The 15,882-nt window shown below is 38.8% G+C and overlaps 1 protein-coding gene across 6 annotated transcripts in view; it reads left to right on the top strand.

Annotated features, from left to right (window-relative positions):
• The window catches only part of GPAT3 (glycerol-3-phosphate acyltransferase 3), a 58,999-nt gene that overhangs the window by 24,753 nt on the left and 18,364 nt on the right, over nucleotides 1–15,882 (top strand). For 2 of the 6 annotated variants that reach the window (XM_029943819.1, XM_029943828.1), the window contains one exon: nucleotides 13,103–13,373. In XM_029943819.1, the coding sequence (XP_029799679.1) occupies nucleotides 13,103–13,373 (271 nt within the window). Of the gene's footprint in view, nucleotides 1–58; nucleotides 77–9,524; nucleotides 9,543–13,102; nucleotides 13,374–15,882 lie in introns of those variants that run through there. The other 4 variants (XM_029943855.1, XM_029943839.1, XM_029943847.1 and 1 more) reach the window with 3 other exon arrangements.

The following is a 15,882-nucleotide window of genomic DNA, read 5'->3' as shown; positions in this document are numbered from 1 at the left end:
ATCGCCTGAGCCGAAGTTGGAGGCTTAATGGGCTGAACCACCCAGGTGCCCCGATTCTTGTTATTTTAAATCAATAGTGAGTGTTGAATTTTTCATACTTTTTTCAGCATTTTTGGTGATGAATATATATTTTCCCCCTTAGATGTATTATGGTAGATTTCATTCATAGCTTAATATGTGAGCCACCTTCGTGTTTATGCACTAAACATTGCTTGATCATAATGTGATGCTGGAAATTGTCTGCCAAAATTGAGGTTAGGACTGTCCCAGTTGATCCTTGAGATTAGTGTATTAGCTACCTACTTCCTTCTTCCTTCCCTTTCTCTCTTCCTTCGTAGATTAAAAAATTTTTTATGTTCTTTATTTATTTTTGAGAGACAGAGAGAAAGAGTGGGAATAGGGGAGGGTCAGAGAGAGAGGGAGATACAGAATGTGAAATCAGGCTTCAGACTCTGAGCTTGCTGTCAGCACAGAGCCCGACGCAGGGTTCAGACCCACAAACTGTGAGATCGTGACCTGAGCCGAAGCCGGACGCTTAACTGACTGAGCCACCCAGGCGCCCATCTTCCTTTGTAGATTTAAAGGCTTGGTAGAATTTCATGTAAAGCTATGCCTCTGGTGCTTATAGGGACTGGTACAGTTTTTTTTTCTTTTACTCCCCACACAGTATTTCATTTTTACAAATGGTTCTCTTGAGAGCCTTCACCTCTTGGTATTAGTATTAGCAAAGTTTTTTGTTTTTTTGTTTGTTTTTGTAGAAAACTATCCATTTTGCCCAGATTTTTATTAAATTCATTTGTGTAGAACTTTGTGCAAAGTTGTTTCTTATGGTTTATAATTTTCTGTTTGTATTATTTCTCCCATGTAAATTCTTATTTTGCATTATATATGGGCTTTGTCCATATTTATTGTATTTTCCTTATCTTATTTTCCTTAATTGGATTAGCTTGTGGGGCAATAGATATTTAGGTTGAAAAATAAAATTAAACTAAAAAGTTGAATGTCACTCTTAAGTGTGCCAGCTGGGGAAGTGTTAGCAAGGGGAGCATGTTTCGTAACTAATGCTTTTTTTAAAATGAGGCAATCGTGACCGAGTACTTCTTAGGAAACCAAAGGAGATGCTAAGCCAGCAGTTATTTTGAGCACATTTCATATATATGACAGGTCATGATATTTGTGCTGATTTCGCCCTCCTTTTCTTTTTATGGATCTATCATATGGCATATAATAATCTAGTTTTTCTAAACTAAAACTGTTTCGCTGCGATAGGGACACGTGAAACTTTTATGTGGTGAGCTTTTTTTCATTTTGCTTGTATTCATATGTTTGTTTTTCTCTTCAATCTCTCCACTTTCTTTTTCTTTTAAAAATGTTTTTTATTTATTTTTGAGAGACAGAGAGAGACAGTGCGAGCAGGGGAGTGTCAGAGAGAGAGAGAGAGGGAGACACAGAATCATAAGCAGCCTCCAGGCTCTGAGCTAGCTGTCAGCACAGAGCCTGACGTGGGACTCGAGCTGACGAACTGTGAGATGGTGACCTGAGCCCAAGCCAGACGCTTAACCGAGCCACCCAGGCGTCCCTCTCCACTTTCAAAATTAGGGAAACTTCAGACCTTAAAACAACAACCAAAAGACAACTTAAACAACAACAATCCCTCTAATGAGTATATTGTTGATTTGATCATCAAATAGATAATATATCATCACTAATAGATGGAATTAAGCAGAAAGATATTAATGTGTGCCTGTGAATATATTGATTCTAATGCTCTAATACTTATTGGTAATAACTTGGTTCTCTCATCTTAAATATTTCTCCTAAATCAGTTTAATTTGCAAGGTGAATGGTTTATCACAGATTTGTTGCTTGTAGCAACAAAATGATAATGTGATTTAGAGGTAAAGACAAATGCAATTTTGTGGGCGCCAAAAGCTTATGCAATTTGGAGATCCTAATCTTTAGGTAAGAGAATATACAAAATTAGGTATGGGACCTTGGAAGGAGCCATGCAGGTGAAGAGACTGAATATGAACATTGTTGCCTTCATGGTCAATCCATCTTTGGCTCAGAGACCTTGACCTCAAACCTAGAGTCATGGGTGAGGGCATAACAGATTGTGGGGACCAAAAGAGATAGAGGCTGTCTCCTGCAAAGATTGGCTGGGTGGTAAGGTTAATGAGGAGGTAGAAGGTGTTAAAGCATCTCTAAGAGCAACAACAAAACACCAGGGGTGATGATTCTTTTTAAATCTTGACTAACCCGTAAGATGCATGGGGCAGCTGCCTCTGCCATGGCGAGGACTTAAGAGCAAAGTACCAGAAGGCCATTATGAGTAGGACAGAACAGCTGCCTCGGACAACTCGGGCCTGGCTGCACCCCAGAACTAAGGGAGCACGAGGGGGCCGCTGCCCAGGGACTGCTTATCATGAGAAGGCATTGGAGACATAATCAGTGTGTTCCTGGTGTGAAAGATCCCTGCCCTAGTTAAAAAAGAAAAAAGTGACTTGGGTTACAATTGTTTGAGAAGGACAAGGAGAAGTCTAAGTCAGTTAGTGACAATTGCATATCCAGATTAATGAGAGGTGGAGGCCACGTATAGATTTTCTGGCATCGAAGTCCCACTCCTTCCCTCCAAGACAGGACAGACACTTGGAAGAACTGTTACTCAGGGCTTTCTATTTAGCAGGGTGAACTGGGGCTGATGTGGAGTCGATGGGAAAGATGGAACTCACTTGGGACTTGTCAAAGGGCAGGTGTTGGACAGGGTGATGTGGAATTTGAAGCCTGAGGATGTGAGGAGGCATTTTGTTTTGGAGTCACAGAGTTGGTTCTCTTCCTTCTTGTCTTTGTGGCTCAGGCAAGTTACTCAAGCCTACTGAGTCTTAGTTTCCACATCTGTAAAATGTGGGTAAACGACAAAACCTCATAGGATTACGAGGATTAAGTAAGTAAGTGCACGTGTCAATTGTTTAGCATACAGTCTGGCATCAGAAAACATTCAATAACTGTCAGTTGTTCTCTAGTTTGGGATGGGACATTTAAAAATATTCATGGGAAAAATAGATATGATTGCCTGGAGCCTCTAATTGGCTATATTGGAATTATAGCAAGAAATTGTGGAAATTTTAAAACTTTTTTTTAATGTTTATTCATTTTTGAGAGAGAAGGAGGGAGAGAGAGAGACAGAGTGCAAGCAGAGAAGGGGTAGAGAGAGAGACAGAGACACAGAATTTGAAATAGGCTCCACGCTTTGAGCTGTCAGCACAGAGCCCGATGTAGGGCTCAAACCTACGAACCATGAGATCACGACCTGAACCAAAGTCAGATGCTCAACCAACTGAGCCACCCAGGCACCCCTGGAGACTCTTACATGTAACATTTTTCTTATTTTTAAGAAACTGAGGCACAATTAACATATATTAAGATGTACAAATATCAGGTGTTCAGCTAGATGAATGTGTATTTATAGACCTGTCAAAGAACCTGTTACACTCCCCATAAAGAACATACCCTGAATCTCAAAAGCTCTCTCAAGCCCCTGCCCATATATAATGCTCATCCCTCGGTCCCTGGTGCAACCTCTCTTCTGATTTCTGTCATCAGTTAGTTTTAACTACTTTGAAATTCAGATAAATGGAATCATACAGTATGTGCTCTTTTGTATCTATTTTTTCACAAAGTATAATGTTTATGAGATTTCTTCAGGTTACGTGGCTCAGTGAACTTTGTTTTACTGTTTATTTATTTTTGAGAGAGAGAGAGAGAGAGAGAGACAGAGCATGAGCAGGGGAGGGACAGGCTCCAGGTTCTGAGCTGTCAGCACAGAGCCCAGCACGGGGCTTGAACTCGTGAACCACGAGATCATGACCTAAACCGAAGTTGGAGGCTTAACTGACTGAGCCAACCAGGTGCCCCATACTCAGTGAATTTTAAATATTGCTATGGAATTCCTTTATTCGAATGCACACTTATGTTGATGGACATTTGGGTTATGTGCAGTTTTAGCCATTAGGAATAAAGCTGCTATGACCATTGTTGTGAACCTATTTACTTGTTTTGCTAGGGTGCATGCCTCGGGGAATTGAAAGTCATAGGGTAATCCATAGGTGTATTTAACTGTAACAGAAACTGCTAACTGGTATTCCAAAATTGTTGTACACCCAGAGCAATGTGTGTATTCTGTCCAGTTGCTCTGTAGCCTCTTCAACACGTGGTATTTTTAGCCTTTTTAACTTTGGTCATTCTGGTGGGTATGTAGTAGTATCTCATTTTGGTTTTAAAAAACTTAACTTTAAGTGCTTTTCTGTAGTTAAGTAAAATTATACATACACTTTATTGAGAAATTAGACATTGTAGATGTATAAATAAATAAGAACATTAAAAATCATCCATATGAAATCTTGTTACTCTGAAAAGACCAAATTTTTCTTCTGAGTTTCATAAGTTAGAAGTATTTTTTAACTTATATGTATAACTACAAAGGAAAAGGCACTGTGCCTATCTCCTTGAAACTACCCTGTGCTTAAGACCTAATATTTTGATATATTTCCTTATAGCTTTTTCTCCATTTATGTATATAGTTTAAAAACATGTTTTTAATGTTTATTTTTTGAGAGACAGAGCACTAGTGGGGGAGGGGCCGAGAAAGAGAGAGAGAGAGGGAGTCACAGAATCTGAAGCAGGATTCAGGCTCTGAGCTGTCAGCATAGAGCCCAACACGGGGCTTGAACTCACAAGCCATGAGATCATGACCCAAGCCAAAGTCAGACCCTCAACCTATCAAACCACTCAGGTACTCCTATGTATATAGCTTTTTAAAGTTTGTTTATTTATATTGAGAGAGAGGGTGGAGAGGGGCAGGAAGAGAGAATTCCAAGCAAGATCCTCACTGTCCGTGCAGAGCCTGACATGGGACTCCATCCCATGAACAGCAAGATCATGACCTGAGCCAAAATCAGGAGTCAGAGGCTTAACCGACTGAGCCACCCAGGCTTCCCTCCACTCATGTATATTTTTAAAAATGTAGTTGACATTTTAGTTTAATAGACCTGGGGTTGAGCCCTGACAGTCGTATTTCATAGGTTCCCAAGATATTTCAATGTGAGCCATGCCTAGTGCAGCTCCTTTTCCCTCACCTCTGTGTTAGTGCTTGATACTCTCTCGCTAGTGGCTGACTGACGAATGAATGAATGTTTCTGGTTTAGATGAAGAAATTGACTTTTCAAGTGAGTTTCTTAAACACATTTAAAAAAAATAGAGCATTTATTTTTAAGAAGTAAAGAGAAGAGTATCACTAATCTTGTTATATGCATCACCCAAATTCAACAAGAATTTGCATCATCTATCTTTTTTTTTTTCAGTTTTTCCTTTGTGGAAGTATTTTTTAATTAAAATTTTAATTACAGATGCAGTATGTGAGCAATGTAGAAAATTAGAAGATACAGAGAAGCTATCAGAAATACCATATTCTCACCTTAATGTGTCCTTTTATGGAAGTAGTTTAAAACTAAAGCCAGAGAATATGCCATTGCACCTTTAAGTACTTCAGTATACACATCTCAAAACATTGACTTTTTAAAAAACAATTCTGACACCACTGTTACCTAAATTAGTAATAATAATTAAAAAATAAATAAATTAGTAATAATAAACAGTATGTCTAAAAATCACTTAGGAAGGACAGTGGGGGTCATCAGGAACACAAAGGATTTACTGTGAAATAAGCGTAGTCAAATCACCTAATTATGTAAATTACAGAAATTACAACCTGACTGTAGGCCCAGGGAAGTTTTCGCACAGGGTGTATCTAGAGCTTAGCCTTGTAGCTTAGCCTTCACCTTCGTGAAGAAGGTGACAAAGAGAGGGCTGGAAATGTGTACAGCTAGGTGGCTGTTTAGTTGATGTGCTGATGGATGTTTTAATATGTATGATGACTGATGGAAAAGAATGAGGACAGAGATTGGTGGTCGGAGGGTCCGTCCGAGGCCCTTACTTGTGAGAATTGTCTAAAGACCTTTCGGTCTTTAAGTCTAAGTGATTGCTTGAATGTGGGTCTTGTTCCCTTGAGCTTGACATTGCATGTTTTTGTACTTTAAAGCCAGCAGCAGGGGTCCACCCCACCCCCAACTCCAACCACATGCACTTAATCTAGACAAGTAGTTTACTCTGATCTAGTAGATTTAGTGGATAAATCACTGAAACGGGATTCACAGATACTGCCTCCTTCAATTCTTCTTTTTTTAATTTATTTTTTATTGTTAAATTTTTTAATGTTTATTTATTTTGGGATAGAGAGAGAGAGAAAGAGGGCATGCAAGCAGGGGAGGGGCAGAGAGAGAGGGAGAGAGAGACTCCCATGTAGGCTCTGCACTGCCAGTGCAATGCAGCTGGGGACAGAAAAACTACTGTGGATTATAAATGAACCATGAGATCATGACCTGAGCTGAAATCAAGAGTCGGATGCTTAACCAACTGAGCCACCCAGATGCCCCCAATTCTTCTTTTTTTTTTTAAAACCGTGGTAAGAACACTTACCATGAGATCTATCCTTTTAACATATTTTTAAGTGTATAATACAGTATTGTTAAATATAGTCAACATTGTACAGCAGATCATAAGTAAAAAATTTTTAAGTTGAAACTAACATACCTAGGCAGGAGTGTAAAATTATAAATGTACAACTTAATTAATTTCCCAAAGTGAACTTACGCAACTCTCATTTAGATCAAAGAAAAGAACATTACCAGTATGTTTGAAAGTTCCCCAATGTCCCTTCTAAGTCACTACAGAACAAGGAAGTATATTTTTGTTGATTCCAAACCAGATTTAATTTTATTTTATTAAGAAAATTTTGGGGGGGGGTGGAGTGCCTGGGTGGCTTAGTCGGCTAAGTGTCCAACTTTGGCTCAGGTCATGATCTCACAGCAAGTGGGGTGGAGCCCTGTGTCAGGCTCTGTGCTGACAGCTCAGAGCCTGGAGCCTGCTTCAGATTCTGTGTCTCCTTCTTTGCCCCTCCCCTGTTTGTGCTCTCTCTCTGTCTCTCTGTGTGTCTCTCTCTCAAATATAAATAATTTTTTTCATGCTTACTTATTTTTGAGAGAGAGAGAATGGGTGAGTGTGAGCAGGGGAGGGGCAGAGAGAGAGAGACAGATACAGAATCCCGAGTAGGCTTCAGGCTGGAGCACCGAGCCCAAAGAGGGGCTTGAACTCAGAAACAGTGAGATCATGACCTGAGCTGAAGTTGGATGCTTAACTGACTGAGCCACCCAGGTGCCCCTAAACCAGGTTTAATTTAAACATTTCTGGTAGAAGCAGTGCTAAAGAGATTTCTGCTTCATGGTATTACTACTACATGATCACCTATGTTTGGGGGTTGGTTGAGCTTATGATTGGATAGCATTCTAGCTCAAACAGACTAATTCAGTTCAAGTTTCCAGGTGAGAGTATGTTTTGAACTCTGAGCTTCTGACTTTTGGAATATAGCCCATTCATAGGTTAAAGATCACCTTCTCTGTATAAAGCCCATTGTATACTCTTTTGGTCCTCAGTGGGTCCTAATTTTCCCTAATTGCTGACCTAGAAACATGCTTTACAACTGGAGGATTGAAAAACTACTGTGATTTATAAATGGACAGTCATTCCAAGAGTTCACTCAGCTAATTTGCAGTTAATTATATTTGAGATGGTTTTAACTTTAGCCTCCATTTCTTTTAGCAGGCCTTTCATAGCTGATTATTTATGTACCATGACTTGCTAAGGGCACAGGGCACAGGGCAACTTATGCAATTAATCTCTTGCATTAGATATAGTTTTTTTCATTTTATTTTCATCCAAACATGAACCTTGTTGGGTTGCCCAGAGCATTCAGGATTAGGACAAAGTTCAAATGTTTATGGCCTTACTGTTTTGAAGTTGATTTATGAAACAAAAGGAAATATTTCCTAGAGTCATGGTCTCATCAATTTAAGAAGGATCTTGAAGGATCAGAACTAATTTGTTGGTGATAACTAGGTTTCCTTAATGACATTTATTATCATAATTGATATCAAAATTGTGTCTGTGCTAGTTAAATCTGATACATACTTTTATCGATATTTTGAAGACTTTTAGTCTATTTACAATCATTTCTTGGTGCCAAAAGAAATATCTTCTCTTTTTCTTTCTAATGTGTACTTTGATGCCTGATACAGAATAAGTGTCCCCTATGTGTTGATTGAATTAAATATATTTTTCTCTTAGAAGATATACCTAGGGTAAATTGAATCAGTGTTTCTGACCATCAATAGTCAATATAATTCAGGAAGGAAGTAATATTATGTATTCAGTAGTGCTGCTTTTGACATCTAATTTTAAAATAATACCCATTTTCAGATTTTGTGCCTTATTAAAGAGCTTCTAAGCTGGTACTTGCTTTCTTATAATATAGATCTTTATCTTAGGACAATTGTCAGTTTCATGTAACTTTTGGGGGGGTATAGCACATATATAGCTACTAGTTAGTTTAATAAATAAATCTTGACAGAAACAATCAAGTTCTCCGGTCTGTCCCTCCCTGATTCCATTCCCCTGTCTACCCCTGAACCTACTACTCTGATTTTCATGTTTATTATTTTTTATGCATATTTTCATATTCCCCCTGTACATGTGTATATCCTTAAACAATACATAGTATTTATTGTTTTGCCTTATTTGAGCTCTATAAAAATATCACCTTCTACATATCATTCTGAATTGTTTGTTCCTGCTGATGTTTGCAAATTACCTAAGGGGATAATTGTTCTAGTTAATTTCTGTCAGCTCTTGCATCATATACACTGTGTGTATCCATCTCTTTTTTATATGAGCTGCCATTTAGTATTTATTTTTATTGAGGTATAATGAACACACCTGCTAAGTTTTAGGCATACAACATAATGATTTGATTTGGGTATATACTGCTATCTATCTAATTACTTTTAGATTGATTCTACCATTTTGCTATTGAAAACAATGTGGCAAAGTGTTCTTATATATGTCGGCTTTGCAAAATTTTATAAGAATCTCTCTAGAGTATGAGGGAAAGCTCTTCTTTCAGGTGGGATGCCAGATAATACACGTGGAAGGAGTGAGAAAATACCATTTTAGAGTCCAGCAGAGTCCAGCTCCAGCAGAGTTCAGAATGGCTCCCAACAACATAGTACCAATTTATTCAGGAAGGACCACCAATAGCTGCTAATACCATTGGGTGAAGGTTTGAAGAGCAGGATATTTCCATAGTCCCGAAGTATCTCTCCTTTATACATATTTACAGATAATAATTCTCCACTTACTAATCAAAAAAAGAAAAATAGTAACTTTATAGTGGAAAAACCTGGTAGTAACTGTCTTAAACCAAGTGATCAAAGGAAAAAGTCATTAACTGCGGGACAGACGTCACATGTTCCCAGTGTGATACGTGGAGGATGCATCATTCACATGGTATTCCTCCCTCAAGTGTCCAACATGCCTCTAACCATGAGAAGACATCAGATTAATCCAGATTGAGGCATTCTACAAAATAAATGGTTTGTACTCTTAAAAATGTCGGTATCTCAAAAGAACAAAGGCTGAGGAACTTTTTCAGATCATTAGGACACTACAGAGATGACATGTAAATATCATATATGGTCCTTGGTTGAATCCTGGGCCAGAAAAAATGATACGAAGGATCTTAATGGGACCATTGTCAAAATTCGAAAAGGGCTGTACATTTGATGATGGTATCATGGTAGTGTCCACTTTACTGGTTTTGACAGTTGTACTGTGGTTAAAAAAGTAGAACTTCATGTCTTGAGGAAATCAATGCTGAAATATTTAGGGGTAAAGGGCATGATGCCTGCAATTTATTCTCAAATGGTGCAGAAAAAAGTAACATTTTATACATCTAGAGATAGAACAATAAAGCAAATGTGACAAAATGTCAGCAATTTATGAATCTGGGTAAAGTGAACTATTGTTGCAACTTTTCTATATATTTGAAATTTCTGAGGTATACCTGGAAGGAGAATTGTTGGGTCTTGGGCTACGAATTTCTTTTAATTTACTAGGTGGTACCAAATTGTTTGCCAAATTTTCACCAACACTTAATACTATTCAATTTAAAATTTGTATTAATCTTTATGGGTATGAAATAGTATCTCATTGTGGTTTTTGTTTGCATTTCTCTGCTTCTAGTGGAGCTGAACATCTTTTAAAATATGTAGCCATTAAGTCTTACTCTTTTTATGAATTGTTTTTATGAAACTTTCACTTACTATGTTTTGTATGTCTTTTTTTTAAGTTTATGTATTTATTTATTTTGAGAGACAAAGAGCACAAGTGGGGGAGGGGCAGAGAAAGAGAGGGAGAGAGAGAAAATCCCAAGCAGGCTCTGAGCTGTCAGCTCTGAGTCTGATGCAGGGCTCAAACCCACAAACTGTGAGATTGTGATCTGACCCGAAACCAAGAGTCCGACGCTAACTGACTGAACCACTCAGGCGCCCCTTTTATGTCTTAACTATATTCTGAAATTAATCCTTCGTCAGTTAGATGCATTATAGTCACTCAAATAATTTTGAAAGAGACTTAACAAGGGGCGCCTGGGTGGCTCAGTCGGTTAAGCATCCGACTTCGGCTCAGGTCATGATCTTAACAGTTCAGTTTGTGGGTTTGAGCCCCATGTTGGGCTCTGAGCTGACAGCTTAGAGCCTGGAGTCTACTTCAGATTCTGTGTCTCCCTCTCTCACTGTCCCTCCCCTACCTGTGCTCTCTCTCTCTCTCAAAAATAAATGACTAAACATAAAAAAAAGTCTTAACAAAAATATAAAATTGAGGTATATTTTATTTGAGCTACACAGAATTAAGTAGGTCAGGGGGCAGAGAGAATCTTGCATATCAAGTGGATACGGGCTGGGGGCTGGCTCCTGTGTAGATCTCTTCTCTCCTGGATCAGATAAGTAATGAGGCAATTCAAACTTGCATTCTTATCTCTGGCCCCTCCAAAACACGTTCTGTTTAGAAGAGCTGTCCACTTGTCTCCAGTGTGTTTCATTCTGAGATTTGCTGAATAGCTTGTTCTCCCTAACCTTCTAGGCTTAACAAAAAAGAAAAAGAAAAAAAAAAAAAAGGAAACCCACAGAACCCCTGTATATTGCTAAATAATGAAATTGTTGCCTGGCTAAATGTTGGTCAGTATGTGGATTGAGTAAGCTGGTCTGAGTGGTATTGCGGTGTTCACAGAGCAAGAGGATAATTCACTAGTGACCCTGTCTTGGTTCATCCTCTAATAGGAATCAAATCCTTTTCAGAGATGGTGAAGAAAGGTTAAACCACTTAGACCTAATGGCTGGAAAAGATAATCTAATCACCCAAGAACTTGCTTTATTGCTCTCTAATTCTTAAGGTGATTAGGTATTAGCTTTGCACATTGGCAAAACAAAACAAAACAAAACAAAACAAAAAAAAAAACAAAAAAAAACAAAGAAAAACTACCCCAAAAGCACCAAAGTAGAATCATGTAACTTTAGTCCTGTAAGGAAGCTAAAACTTTTCCCATCCCCTATTTATAAAAGGAGGACACCAAGTTAGGTGAGTTGTCTATTATGTAGTCATAGAGCTGTTTTTGTCCTAAATAGAACTTGACTTTGGATTCCAGATCCTCTTTAGTTTCCACTCCAGTGCCTTATGCTTCCATTCCTTTAAAAAAGTGATACATCCCCTCTCATCTATGGATGCAGGTACCTGCTCTCCAGGGGTTAGGTACTACAGCACTCGCCACTCTCCTCTTCGGTTTCACAGTAAACTGGAAAGTGAGACCATCAAAAGGGATCTTCTTTCAGGGAATTTAACATCTTAATCTCCATCTCAAAAGAAAAGACTTTTCCACTTTAGGAGACAAATTCCTTTAAGACACACCCCAGAGGGGCCATCCGAAGGTCGAAGGTCGTGTCCCTGTGTGTTTAACTACTCTTTATTCAAAGATCTCATCTCTGACTCTAACTTAGTAGTTAGAACTGGGTAACAGTAGTCATTTTTTCAATTTACAGAATTTATGCTACTTAAAAAATCTTTGCATTTTTTCTTTATGGGAACTACAATTACTGTTTAAGGAGAAAAATCTAATTGTATTGCCCAGAAGCAACTGCGGAATGTGGGCTTCTTGACATTTTTTCTATGCATATATATTTCATAGCGTTGGATCGGACTATCGTTTTAGATCTTGCCTTTATTCACTTAACATTAGAGTATTTATTAACTAGGGTATTTATTAGATGCATTATATCTCATTGTTTGGATCGATTATAATGGAAAATGCTACAGCGAGCACTCTTGCCTATGTTTCTGATTATTTTCTTATGATAGCTTACTAAAATCAGAATTGTTGAATCATCAGCAAACCTATTTTTAGCCTCTTCATGCAAAAGAGATTTTGACAAAGTGGCTACTAGTTCTGGCTCACACAAACTGAGTATGAAAATACGAGTTACATCATTTCTGTCATTGAATTTTATCATTAAACCAAAATGGTGATGATTTGATGATGTAAATAGGCCAATCTTCGTCTAGTTCACATTTCTTTGATTGCTAGTTAGAGGTTTTCACATATTTATTAACTATTAATGTTTCATGAATTCAGTTCATGAACTTTGCTTACTTTTTCACAGGAGACTGATTTTCTTATTAAATAATTTTTGCATATTAAAAACATCAGCCCTTTGCCATTTGTGCTAAATACCTTTTGCTACTTTGCCTGCTTTTTGGTTTTATGGTTTTTATCAGGGGAAAACGGAAGGTTTTATTTTTACACAGTCTAGTTCTATAGTGGAGAGTTTGTTCACTGATGGTGTGTAGGGAGGAAATGCAACAAGAAAAAGGCTATTGAGGACCAAAATTTCTCTCTAGTGAATTGAAGTCATTTGGTAGAGGCCATTTTATGCCGACTCAGTGATTTCACCTCTTTTCCCACTGCAGTTGCTTGTCTTTAATTTTTGAAATCTGCTTCATGTTACCCATTAAATTTGTTTACTTGTCTTCTGTACAGAGTTGCCTCATTGGTCTGTTCTTGTGTCTTATGGCATTTTCTCATTTCCTGATGCTTTCTTTTAAGGTATTATCCAAAGAGATGAGTCACCCATGGAAAAAGGGCTCTCTGGTCTGCGAGGAAGGGACTTTGAGCTCTCTGACGTGTTTTATTTCTCCAAGAAGGGCTTGGAAGCCATTGTGGAAGATGAAGTGACCCAGAGGTTCTCCTCAGAGGAGCTAGTGTCATGGAATCTCCTCACTAGGACCAATGTAAATTTCCATTACATCAGTCTGCGGCTCACCATGGTGTGGGTGCTGGGCGTCCTAGTACGCTACTGTGTCCTCCTACCCCTGAGGTATGTCTCCTGCCCAGTAATTTGATGGTATAATTGGCTCAGTTTTCTTTTTAAATCATGTATATAATGGTCCCAGGAGAGTATTACAGCCCCAATCCTCCCCTTCACACCTGCAAAACACCACCAAATGTGACCTCCTCAGAAACCTGTTAAGTATCTATTCTCCTGTCACATTTTTCCCCAAATGAGGTGTTATTCAGAATCCACTGTATATCAATCCGGATCCATGATATTCTTTCAGTCATAAATAATTTAAGGATGGACGGAAAAGGGAAGTAGAAAAAAGAAGAGAGAGGATTTATAGTTTTACATTCACCAGAGTGTCAGCCAAACTATAACTGCCTTTCTTTGTGGGTCTGTAGCTGTTCACAGTTGCCCAGGAGAGAAAAAAATGTCTGAGGGTGGTTACCACAAGGGAGAGAGCCATTTGGAAGACTGAATCTGTTCCATCCATTTCCATTATGACTACTTTCTTCCTTCCTTCCTTCCTTTCCTCCTTCCTTCCGTCCTTTCCTCCTTCCTTCCTCTCTCTTTCCTTCCTTTTTCTTTCTTCTTCTCTCTCTTTCCTTCCTCCCTTTCTTCCCCTCTCTTTCTTTCTTCCTCTCTTTCCTTCTCTCTTTCCTTCTTTCTTTCTTTCTTTCTTTCTTTCTTTCTTTCTTTCTTTCTTTCTTTCTTTCTTTCTTTCTTTCTTTCTTTCTTTCTTCTTTCTTTTTTGAGGAGGGAGGGGCAGAGAGGGACGGAGAGAGAGAATCTTAAGTAGGCCCCATGCTGTCAGCACAGAGCTTGAACCTATGAACTGTGAAATCATGATCTGAGCCAAAATCAAGGGTCAGACGCTTAGCCAACAGGGCCACCCGGTGCCCCTCACTTTTCTTATTAAAAGTTCCCCACCTGTGTCCCCTTCTGATTCTAAGTTTGAATGCTCACTGAGGAGGGTGTACCTTCATGTCCAATTTACTGGAACCACAGTGTGGAACTTAAGATTAGCAGAAGTGACACTGCGTAGTGGGAAGAAGCGCAAGTGTCCAAGAGGTGCTCAGCATGGCGATGGCAGGCGGTAGGCACGTGTACCAGTCCCAGTATTGCTATGGATGTCTTGCTTACTTTCCTTGACACAGCCTTGGCATCCTCTCAGTAGAGCTGTCCAGGCAGTTGCTGTCACCACCTTAAATGGACACATGAGTTGAAACCTTTTTGCCATCCCTTGGGCGGCCTACACTTGCCTCATTAGGCCTGTAATAAGTCTATTACAAGGGAAGAGATTGCTTAAGTATAGGCAAAGGCACATTTCTAAGCTCTTTCTGTTGTTGTGTGTGTGTGTGTGTGCGCTCGTGTGTGTGCACATGTGTGCCTATGTTGCCAGTCGGGGCACGGTTTGTCTTTTGGGAATCATTTCAATTGTGATAACAAAGTGAAATTCAGGGTTTCACATCTAATTTTCCTTGAACCTTAAGCCAGTATTCCCAAGCTGGGGTTCATGTATACATGAAGGAAATATCTAAGCTCTTATTTATTAGAGATATCTAGTCTATTTATAGTTAGAGCTTCCCTTTATTCTGTTTTTATTATTTTTCTTTAAAATTTTTTTTAACATTTACTTATTTTTGAGAGACAGAGCATGAGTAGGGGAGGCGTAGAAAGGAAGGGGAGGGGACACAGAATTCAAAGCAGGCTCCAGGTTCTGAGCTGTCAGCACAGAGCCCAATGCAGGGCTCTAACTCACCGCAAGATCATGACCTGAGCCGAAATCAGATGTTTAACCGACTGAGCCACCTAGGCGCCCCTATTCTGTTCCTATTCTTAAAAAGGAATGAAACTTCGGTAAAGTTGAGTATATAGATTAGCTCTTCTGTCTCCACTTGGCCCATGAGTCAGGCATTGTATCCAAGGCAATGTGATAAAGGATTTTGCCACACAGAATGTTTGAGATGCTCTCCTTTGTTGGTTAGCTTTTAGCTGCTCTGGGTGCCAGCGGATGGAATTATGATTGTTATCTAGTTAGATTTAAGTAACACTCACAAACTAAAGCAATAACATAAAAGATTCTTGCGAAGAAACCACGGATGTAGGATAATCCAGTAATGTAAGCACCCAATGGTAGAAGTGAGACTCCTACTCCTAGTACATTATCAGTGTGAAAGAATTGCTCTGTAAATGCTTTAGAAGACGAGCTGTTGCTACAAAGTGAACACTGAAAAAGCAGATTGTGCTAAAATTGATTGTGTTGATGGTTGCACAACTCTGTGAATATGCCCCAAACCATCAAACCCTTTTAAGGGATAAATTGTATGATATGTAAATTGTATCTCAGTGAAACTCTTATAAAAAAACAGATTGTGGCTGAAAACCTGTGTCATCTATGAGCACTTTCGTGTTGGCTCACCTAAACTGGAAAACAGAATTTTTGGCCTGTTCATTTAACAAGTAAAAGCTTTCACAATAGTTTTGAACCCACTTGTGAAACATATTAAAATGTAAGACCCTTCTGATTTAATGTGTAGGAACAAAT

This window comes from Suricata suricatta, chromosome 1, assembly GCF_006229205.1.
Source record: "Suricata suricatta isolate VVHF042 chromosome 1, meerkat_22Aug2017_6uvM2_HiC, whole genome shotgun sequence".
NCBI classification, from domain to species: Eukaryota; Metazoa; Chordata; class Mammalia; order Carnivora; family Herpestidae; genus Suricata; species Suricata suricatta.
The sequence above is the reverse complement of the archived record's forward strand: the minus strand, read 5'-3'. Positions and strand labels throughout refer to the sequence as shown.